Here is a 10,668-nt window from a genome sequence, read left to right as displayed (position 1 = left end):
TGGAAGAATAGGAAGAAACAAATACTCTAAAACAACAGACCGAACGACGGAAGCATTTTTAACGAACCGTGGTTGTTTGGAAACTCTCTTGTTTTCTGTTTCTTCGTTGTTGTTCCTTGATTTTCCCCGAGGATCTCTGCGCTGGCAGAATTCAGGTTACGGTCAGCCAGATTGCTCCATCTTTTCCGTCCAAATGACTGCAGGGTTCACTTGTGTCGGACAGGATGGCTTGAAATTTGTTTCTTGTTCTGACCGAACCGAAAAGCCACACCGGCTAGAAGAAGGGAGGGTGGAGGAAGGACGTAAGCAACACCTCACTGGAAAGGCGTGTCGATTTTCACTCGGTTTCCCTGACCATTTTTGCTTTTCTTCTCAAGCCTCCTATGCTTTCCATGCCTGCCATCGTCAGCGGCAATCTAATGTTGGCTAATGGATGATTTAAAAGTTTCCCTTGCATCAAATCAAGTCGCAATGGCGTAAGGCATTGTACTCGTTCCCCGAAGTAAGGTGAAACATAACGAAAAAACGAAACCAAGTTTGCTACCGTCCCTTTCCGAACCGTCACCTCGTTGGTGTCAAAGCAAAACGACGGCTAAAGATGACGACAACGACTAGGTGGGCAACGTTTACAACGGCAAAACCGACCAACATCATGGACGTGCCTTCCTACATTTCGGGCTCGGGGCAACTTTAATTAAGTGAGCCGTTTTTGCCCCTTGCGTAGAACGTTGAGCCGATGCCCGAAGCACACCTTCCTAACTGTCGGTTTGAGGTGTGCGTGTGTTCCAGTGATGGGCGGTGTAGGTGTTTGGATATTTTGAAACACAACAAAACACAGGAGCTTTCATAACAAGAACCGACGAGGGTTAGTGCACGGGATAAGTGCGGATGATGTTTGAGGATCAGTGAACTTTAATAAATCAACGGTAATGGAGCTGTGGCCTGCCGCCTGCGGTCAATACATTTTTCGACCATGTTACCTACCATTAGCGCCCATTATTAGCCTTTTATGTGCAGTTAATTGTATTGTTATTCACAGCAAAAGAGACACTGACTTCTTAGAATCGGTCCTAGCTAGGGATACTTTTGTAAACATTACACAATCACTATTGAAGATACTAATGGATGCTTTCCGCCGGTTTCCAGCGTTTTACATTTTCACACCGAACCGAATCCGAATGCTAGTTCTTGGCAAATTGCCAAGATTTTCTCTTTTCTCTGTGCGCTTTCTTCTGTTTCACGGCCTTCGAAAGAAACCGCAGAACGAAGAATGGTGTTGGCGTTTCTAAAACTTTCATGGATCCCGCTGCTGTTGAGCTATCGTGTTGGCGTTGACCATTTATCATTATCAGCATCCGACACATGAATGCAGAGATTCGGAAAGATCCCCACTGTGCGGTAGTTGGGAAGCATCCTTGTACGGTTGGGTCTCGTCCTGCTTTCCAGCTGCGTTTGCCATTGCTGTCCGGAGAAGCAGCTCATGGACATTAAATATTTCACCGATCCTGCGTTGCCGCTATTCATACTTTTAATTCTCCTTCTTTTTTATGGTGGTGATGCACTGACCATCGATTGGTCCGGTGTATGGAAAGAAACCGTTCGAGACGACTCGCCGTTCAAATGCGAAAGGAACGGAAACCATAGCATTGTGGATAACGGCAATTGATGGTGGCGATTTATTTATGAATGCCTTCGTCCACCAATCAGCGGGATATGGCACTGTCGGTGGGATACTTTTGGTGGTACTTTTTGCAACCCGGTTTCAAGCTGTCCTCTTGCTTTCGTCGGCATTGGATCGTTTCAAAAGAGACGGTTATAAATGCAAGTCAACGAAGCTTTACTCTTTTCAGCTGTAGAATTTTGTTGTTGTTTGTGTTATTTCGATTCAGAATACTTTCAGTGATTGTTTATGGAGTTTTCTAGGCAGATGTAGAGATAGAAAAAAAATTCAACAATAAGAAAAATTATGTTATGCTGAGCAATGCGTATTACAACAAAAATGATCTTACCATGTGGCTCTTTTCAACATGAAACAAAATTATTTCTTAATTTATTTCAACCTCATCAACATTATGTAACAACAATTTGGACATCAAAATATCAGTTTCTTATAGATCCTTCTTAAACTTCATGCTGATGCATAACAGTAAACCATACTTCATTGAAACGGATGTTAAAATTTACACCTTCACACCAGAATCCGTCAGCAGCAAACGATAAGTCGGAACACCCAAAGTAACGGTAAAAAATGAGGACGATATATTACCCAGCGTTTCGTGTCGGTCGGACCATGTGAAGCGAAAGCTCCCAGGGAGCGGTGAACAAATAGTGGAAATTATGAAACGAGTTTGTCCGAAGCCAACGCAAAACAGCATCGCACCAATGACGTGGGGACCTCTGTTGGTCGGATTCACAACGTTGTAGTGCTGACACGACGGGCTGGCCAAGTGGAGAGCAAAGTTTTTATGAAGTGGTAAAGAAAATAAAGTAAAGTGCAAAGAAAGTAAGTGACGACAAAAAAAAAACCATGCACTACGGAAAGAGGTGAGCGTAAGTTTTACGAACCGAGTGGTGTAACGGTGTTTCGGTGTACCAGGAAGTACCAAACCTCGCTTCCTGTCACGGCTCAAGCCTGATTTGCGTATTTTGAAACAGAACACAGATACAAAAAGTGGGCATTTCATGCAAAGTGACGAGTAGCACAAGATGGAAACGCGGCACCGTCTTTGAACGAGACAATGTGGATAATGCAAACGATTTTGTGATGACATCGCTGGACAGCTTGAAGCATCAATGCAACAAAGTCGCACTTGCGGCAATTGTGTTCCTACTGACGACAATGATCGGTGAGTAAAATTTATTTTTGTATCTGTTAGAAGTTTCAATCAACCACAGCGTGTTTCGATGAAATTTTAATTTTCCCGAGTTTTGAATTTTTAATATATTTTTCACCAAGAAAGAATTAAGAATTCAACCAAAATTAAAGGCACATTCCAACCTTCGTGGATGGGTCTCCATATACAACCATTTTTATGGATCCCACGTAGCAATTATTTCCAAGCAGTTCACAGTTCGGTTACGAAAAGTTTCGTTTTCCAAATTCTCTCTCCGACCCCAGGAGACACCGGCTAAAACAAAAACACTGGAATGGCTTCCAGCGCCAGCATTTTCTTTCTCTATTAGTGTGAATTTGCTAAGCCTCCGTTCACACTCCCCGGGCGCTCGTTCCGGGACCAGTCCATGAATATTCGCTGTAATAGTAAACAAGGTGTAACCGATAAAAATACGATTTTCTCACGCAGCATTTGGGAAACAAGAAACAAACCCTCGTTAATTTTATGCCGACGGGAAAGTTTTGCCGAATCGCCCTGCTTTCGTCTCATATGCATATTCGAATTGGCCGTTTGGGATGCGGCTTCGATGCTACAAGCGATATTTTATAGACCTTCGAAAGGTTGCTGCACTATGCTAGCTGAACTTCTTCTTTATTACTAAGCGATGTACTATCGAAGTAGTTTTTGTATAACATTTCAACAATATAATACTTGTTTTCCCACCGCTTAAGAGCCTTTGAATGTAAACACCAAATTTGTGATTCAATTGCGATGAAATCTATCTGATGGTCGAAAAACTAAAAGGAAGCAGGAAAGAAACCGTCTGCTGCTTATCGTTTTGGACAGCTAGTACAATGGGATTAAAATAACCGTCTTATACAACTGAGATGAAGATTTCCGCCCTGCCAGGAAATGTCTCATCGAATGGACCCATCGATAGAAACGGATTACTTCGGAGCTTTTTCCGCCCCTAAAGTAAATCGGCGGACATTATCTCTTTCGAATAAGCGAAGGAAGATTGTGTCGAGCCTTATGCGGGCGATGGCTGATGGTCGAACTTATGTTCCGGGTTATTCGGACGAAGCGTTGCCTTCATCAATGATGTTATTTGCTCAGGCTTCCATTTGGATTCAATGAATGATCGAATGCTACGAAGCATGGCGAAATGAACCTCAATATCCGGCTCAGGAAATCGTACCCATTTAAGCACATTTTTGGCCTTTCGGAGATTTCTCTGCTATCAGGAAAACAGGTTGAACTGGGTTTTCGGTAAACTAACATTAAGAGTATCGAACAGTAAAATGAGTAGAAACGGATATTGTTGTGTGGAGGTTTAAAAAACGTGCAATGGCAAAGTTCATCTCAGAGTTACCCATGTTAAAAAGATAGTCAAGACCATTTGTGAAACCCTATCCTCCTCGAGCTTGCATCGTGATTAGAAGCACGTTAGTAGATAAGCCATAGCATAAGCAATAAATCATGCCAAGGAGTCGCCTAGCTGTGGCAACCATATTTCAGAGGTCGTTTGGTGCCAGCTTTATCTGGTACGCTCATCAAGAAAACTAATTGGGTCTCGATGGTTACCAGGTAGACAGTTTAGGGGCCGGCTTACGGCAATCCTTCCTTATCTACCATCTTCGGGTGGTTTTTGTTTGTTTGCCGTATCACCCTGTCTACCGAACGGTTAAGGAATTTGTGATAGATTCGTCTGAGCTACCCTTAAGGGAAGAATGTAAATTTTGCTCCAGATTTCTCGACAAAGTAGTACAACGTTCTGCTTATGTTAGGCAAACAATTGTGGCGAGGTTAAAGTCTGTTTACTGAACAATTAAAACAGCAATAGTTCAATAAATAAGTAATCTATCTAAAGGATGTGATAAAACGTAATACATTAATGGCACAGCACACAGCATACAACATGAATGTTGAATTCGAAAAATTTTATGACATTTAAATTTTCACATAGTTCTACTTTTATGTTGGATTGTCTGCAAAAACGTTTAAGATGTTAAAAATAACATAAAAAAGTAATTTGGTTCATTTCATGTTCATAGCTCTTCAAATTTATCCCAAACTGTATTGCAAAGCCTAACAAGATAATGCTACAGGACAATACAGTCCTAATCTTTTGGAAGGTATAAAAAGATGAATTGAGAAGAATTTCTTTAAACATTTGAGCAACAGGTATAACATTTAAAAATATGGCCATCAGCAATGAATGCTTCTAAACGTTTCCACATATTTTCTACACCAGGAACACAACTTGGGAAACAAGAATGAATAGCTTAAAAAATAATCGATTAATGATATCAAGGTGATAAGCATTTTTGCAAACGAAACAACATTGGCATGAAAATAAAATTTGCTTTCCTACGAAGAAACGGACGTTCACAAATGTGGCATTGATTGTATTGTTGTTGGTATTGTTCTGAGCAAAAACTTTTGCATTTACCGCAAAAGCAATTGCAATTACCAATGATTTCATTCTACCTAAATATAACGAATCCTTCGTATGTAGCTTGAAAATTTATGACATGGAATCTGGTACTTATCTTTTATTACTTGTTGTTAGAATCATTTCGGTGATGTACAAAAATACTGTACTACCAGGTGATAGCCAATTCCATCCGAGGGCCGAAGGAACGTTGAAAAACGGAACCATTTAAACACTTATCTCTTCTCCATCTTCCTTTTCCCTATTTGTAGAAGTGCGAGAGCAGACGATGCTAACGGAACATCCGGTTCCCACGGAGGATCTACCATATTCTAAACAAATCACCACCAACAGTAGAATCCAATCTCCGACAATGTCATCATCCTCACCATCGACCACTTCGAGTGACCCACCAACGTCGACGTCGGAGTGGTCGGAATCTCCGTTTTCGCCGACTCTGCCAATGACACCCTCGCAGATGGCATGGCCATCCTCGTTGGCCGTGTCGGCTGAGAGTCTTCTAATCCAAAATGTGACATCGGCAGTAACGGACACGTCGACACGTCCACATCATGAATCCACGGTGGAGGAGGGGACGCCGGTGAGTTCAGTAACGACCACGTACGCGATGGCTTCCGGCGCGCGCTCCATCACCACCGCGTCGGGCGGAAGCTCCCGAGGACCGACGAAGACGACGGAGACGCAGTACGACGGTAGCAAACACACCACGTTTCGACCACGTAAGTTCGTCTCCGAGAGAAGGGTGCAGTTTGAGAGAATTGAACCGCGATGGTTACGCAAACTTGGAAAGATTACAAACACGCTATAATAATAAGCTGATTAGTTAATTTCGGCAGGTGAAGCTCGAGGAAATGAATTTAGTATAAACGGATTTCAAAACGACGCTCAATCAATTCCGAATTGTTCTGTGGAGAAGCTTTAGGTTTGGCCTGGTTTGCTTGACTAGTGGCTTTACTACGGCCTGTATGCTATACTAATTCGACCAACGTCACATTCCGTTTCAGTAATCATACCCACGCTACCTGACGTGCGACGTAGTCGAGTCGTTCATTCGATGCCTTATCAGAGCAAGCATCACCACGAGCGCCACTGGGGTCCATTTTTCGAGGAACCGGTCAACGTGACTTCCGGGGCGGCCTTGTCCGTCGGATATCATTTATCAACGGAGGCCATCCTCAACTGTAGGGTAGGAATGCTGAAAGATAAAACGGTAAGCATCGACGACAGCTCCGCCATCTCCATCATCCAGATGTCGTCAATCTTAAAGGGAAAAAGGAACCACAATAGGGTCGAGCTATCCCACAACACCCGCTATCATCAGACAGGAGCCTTCTTACCATATTAAATCGTTCCTGCGCACCTGGATGTTTATTCCTTCCGGACTGGGAAGGAGTCATCTCCGGAGACCTCGAGCGCGCTTGGCGATGAAAGTGAGGCGGGGACTAAAACCGATTCGAGATTTATGTGTGGGTGAATATCCGAGTGCCCCGGCAGAGGGCGCTATTCCCTTGGAGCTAAAATGGATGCAAAGGAGTCCGGAGATCCCGAACCCGAAAATTAATCTTATCTCTCTCCCCCTTAAAAGGTTCATTCATACGTGCTGGCATTTTATCTCCGGTTTGATTCTTCCTTCTATTCTTCTGTACTTCTTCGAAATGTTTGTGGCATGTATCGCCGGCGTAGGTGATGTGGATCCGCCGGACCACCGATAAAGTGTCATTACTCACCGTCGGCAATAATACGTACAGCGGGGACCCGAGGATAAAGGTCAAGTTTCAATATCCCAACAATTGGAGGCTACATATCAACCCGATCAAATCGGACGACGCCGGACTGTACATGTGCCAAGTGTCGACACATCCTCCGCGAGTGTTTGCAACGAATCTGACGGTGCTGGGTAAGTTAAGGGCAAGGGTTCAAATTCTTCTGGGTTTCCTCAAAAGAAATAAATAACCATTAGTAGCTCACTGTTGAATACACGACGTACAAAATTTTGGAGGTTGTAAATATTCATAACATCCTTAAAGGTTCACGAGAGTGATTTTATTTTTATTTATTTCTGTCCCACAGTTTATTTCATTTATTTGCATATTCTTGTAGAAGATTAAGTAACATCCAATCCATATTTTCTCATCTCCGTACGTTCTGCACCAGTGCGTTTCTCTAGGCATAAAAGTTGTTCAAATGTTAAAGCCTAGTTTTTTTTTGTTCGGGTGAAAATCTATCGTTGGATTACGGGAATAAAACCAATCGCATGTTCGATTTCCTTCAAATTGGTTCAGTAAACTGAGCTTTGCTTCAATCTCCCTGATGCCTTTTGTTATCAATAATTCAGATCCCAGTGAATCACCGATGATTGGGTTTGTTTCACCTTCCACTCATCCTCACTTTCTTGTCCGCACAGAACCCGCTGTCCGGATAGTGGACGAAATGGGCTACGAGTTCTACGATCGTTACTATAAACTGGGCAGCACGATAGAAATATCATGCCAAGTTTCGACGTCCTATCTGGCGACTTTGCCCCCGAGCTCCGCGTCAGCGTCTCAGAGATCGAAGGCATCCGTATCGGCGGCGGCTAACACTGTCGGCCATATATTTCCCCCGGGAGGAAGCGACAAACTAGTGATGGAAGGACCACCGAGGAACCCTAAAGACGATAACAATTTGACCGACGCCACGGAAAGAGGGTTGATTAGCTGGACCAAGGATGGTGCCGAGCTGCCGAATGATGTCAAGATGAGTTTTAGGTGAGTTTCATCCCCCATACCGGATAAGGTATATGTTTGTGTGTATGTTGATGTAGTTGGTACGTGTTGAGATGGTTGCGACGATGAGGTGTTACTTATCGATAATTTGTTTATTTCGTGATTGAGATTTACAAAGTGAGGCAAACTGCTTTTGTTGGTCATGATGCAAACTATCTTACGTAAGAGAGCGGTGCCGCTGTATGAAGGTGGGAGTGGTACCGCTGGGTGACAAGAGTCGAAATAAAAGCCCGGACTGTGCGGGGCGAGAGTCAGTCGCGAAATAGAGGTCAAACTAGCAGTTTCATTTTTTCTTCTCCTGCCGTGTATCCTTCTTCTACCTCCCGCTCTTTCTCACACAAATATGTTTTAAAAAAATAACAGATTTGATACCATGTTGAACGTTTAAAGCTACAATATGTTCAAACCATAAAAGAAGAAAATACCTTTGTTAAAGCACTAGCTCGTTCATAGGGCGCATTTGAAATCGTTTTTAAATTGCCTTGAAATATTCGTCCCAACGTTTCGTGATTCACACTCCGACGTGATTCTGACAAAACATCGTTCGAATCCAGTGTCTGCCGAATCCTTTCATCACATCGGACGATTTGTCGTTCGGCAACGGGCATCGAATGAAAATTTGTACACAATTCGCCGAATCGAAGCAACATGACTGTGCGTCATTTGCATTGTTTCCCGGCAACATGACTGTGCGTTATTCACATTGTTTCCCGGCCTCAATTGAACCCATCACGCATTCCTCGCATGGCCTTGTCCTTTCTGTCCGATGCTCTAACCTGGTATTCTTCATTCGTTCGCAGCGGAACCAAGCAGTGGCTCATAAGCCGAATTTCGATCCTGCAGGCGAACCGTGTCCACAATGGCGTCTACAACTGCACCGTCGCTGGCAAGCAGAGTACGTCGGCCCAAGTGCAGGTCTTGAATGGTGCGTGTGCTTAATACGATTTGTATTGGGTCTGGTTCAAACGGCTCAAGCAGCACAGCGATCCTCGGTTCTCGCAAGGGTGATAATGAAAATTTTATTGTCTTCGGATTCTCGGCTCTTTTCGCACAGGTGAGACGCCGGCCGCGGTGCAGCATAACTCTGGACATCGAAGGGAGGAGGCGTTCGTCCTGATTGGCATCCGCACGATAATGGCGCTGTTCTCGTGCTGTGCTCTACTACATCTCGAATGGTTGCATTTAAACAACCTTCTAAACTGTTAATGGCAAGGAGAGGACCATCCGAACTCACCTTTAATACTTTTTGCATTGTTCCTTAATGGAGAATGCACTGAAACCGTTTAAAATTAACAAAAATGTGTATATGATGCCAACCTACGGGAGGTTGTCCCGGATTGACGAGTTCTTACATCAAAATTAACTGATTTTATCGAAGATGAGTGAGACTTTGTCGTTTGCTATGAACGGTATTTTCTTTAAACGTGTTATCTTACTTTCGTTTAGACTATATTGACACACAAAAAGACGCAGGATAATTCCCATACTCTTTACAATTGAGAATCACACTGTTGCCGATGTAAAGTCCGACTCAAAGAAACAGATTGCAATGGAACTATCTTTCTAATGTGTTAAAACGCAACAATATGAAGAATATGTAAATATATCCAGTTGATAGGCAATGCATAAATAACTGCGAAGTTCTTGGCTTTTCCTTACTTCGTACATTATTTGATAGGTTTGAATAGGTTAGGAGCGCAAGTTTGTCAAAAACAAATTTATCACATCAATGATACTGCGTTACACATTTAAACATTTTGTTTTCCGCCTCGTCCGTGTTTGCAGTACCAGGGCACATTTTTTTGATTAATCATATATCTCTTCACAGTTTCTTAAGAGGAAAAGACTAGGTTATGACGTACCGAAAAAAAATTAGAATGAAGTAATTAAGTAAACTAGCTAATGTTCGATGTTCCAAAGCAATAATGTAAGTATCATTGGAGCAAGGAATTATATTAATCAAAACATACTTTAACTTGATACAAAAACATGTTCTCAAGTTAACGAGGATTGAAATCAAAACTGGATGAAACAAAAAGTCAAAACTCAACTACACAGAACCGCTGCTGAAATCCCACTGATTCCACCAATTCAGTTATGTGCCGTATGTTCCGCGAAGTAGTTGATCAACAGCCCTTCTTTATAGTTTTGTTGACCCAAAGAAAACTAAAAGTATCTTTAAAGTGGAAAATATATACCAACAGTGACTTGTGACGTCTCTGTGCATTTTAAAATACAAACTTGGCTTTTCGTATCTAGTTATAAGAACTCGGTAAGATTTCGGTAAGTAAAATAAATTTTGTAAGAAGTTTGAAATATTGGATTCGTTACCAATAATTACACTACAGAAAGGAAATAAGTAAATCGAAAATTAAACTGTATAGAAATTATCGGATGATCTTCGTGTTGTAAGGAAATCATCCTTCTTAAGCTACAGTTTTCAACTGTTCCATTCATCTAACAAAAGTAGTTTATTTGGCTTATTTAACAATCCATTTGACTTAGTTCCTGATTTTTGTTAATCCTGTTTTCCCTTGCATTCCTAGACGCCAGAGTGTAGGCAACTGTTGAACTTATATTTCCAATAAATTGATTTGTATTTCTTTGCTTGATT

At 42.3% G+C, this 10,668-nt stretch overlaps 1 protein-coding gene across 1 annotated transcript; it reads left to right on the top strand.

The window, feature by feature from the left end:
• The first annotated feature begins 2,764 nt into the window (after window positions 1-2,764).
• On the top strand, window positions 2,765-10,264 carry LOC131271853 (uncharacterized). The gene is made up of 7 exons (XM_058273414.1): window positions 2,765-2,846; window positions 5,541-6,008; window positions 6,294-6,499; window positions 6,973-7,186; window positions 7,694-8,036; window positions 8,855-8,979; window positions 9,109-10,264. The coding sequence occupies exons 1-7, from the start codon at window positions 2,765-2,767 to the stop codon at window positions 9,258-9,260; spliced, it is 1,590 nt and encodes a 529-aa protein (XP_058129397.1). The 3' UTR covers window positions 9,261-10,264.
• Window positions 10,265-10,668: the final 404 nt, after the last annotated feature.

Source organism: Anopheles coustani, chromosome 3 (assembly GCF_943734705.1).
Source record: "Anopheles coustani chromosome 3, idAnoCousDA_361_x.2, whole genome shotgun sequence".
Lineage (NCBI taxonomy): Eukaryota > Metazoa > Arthropoda > Insecta > Diptera > Culicidae > Anopheles > Anopheles coustani.
The sequence above is the reverse complement of the archived record's forward strand: the minus strand, read 5'-3'. Positions and strand labels throughout refer to the sequence as shown.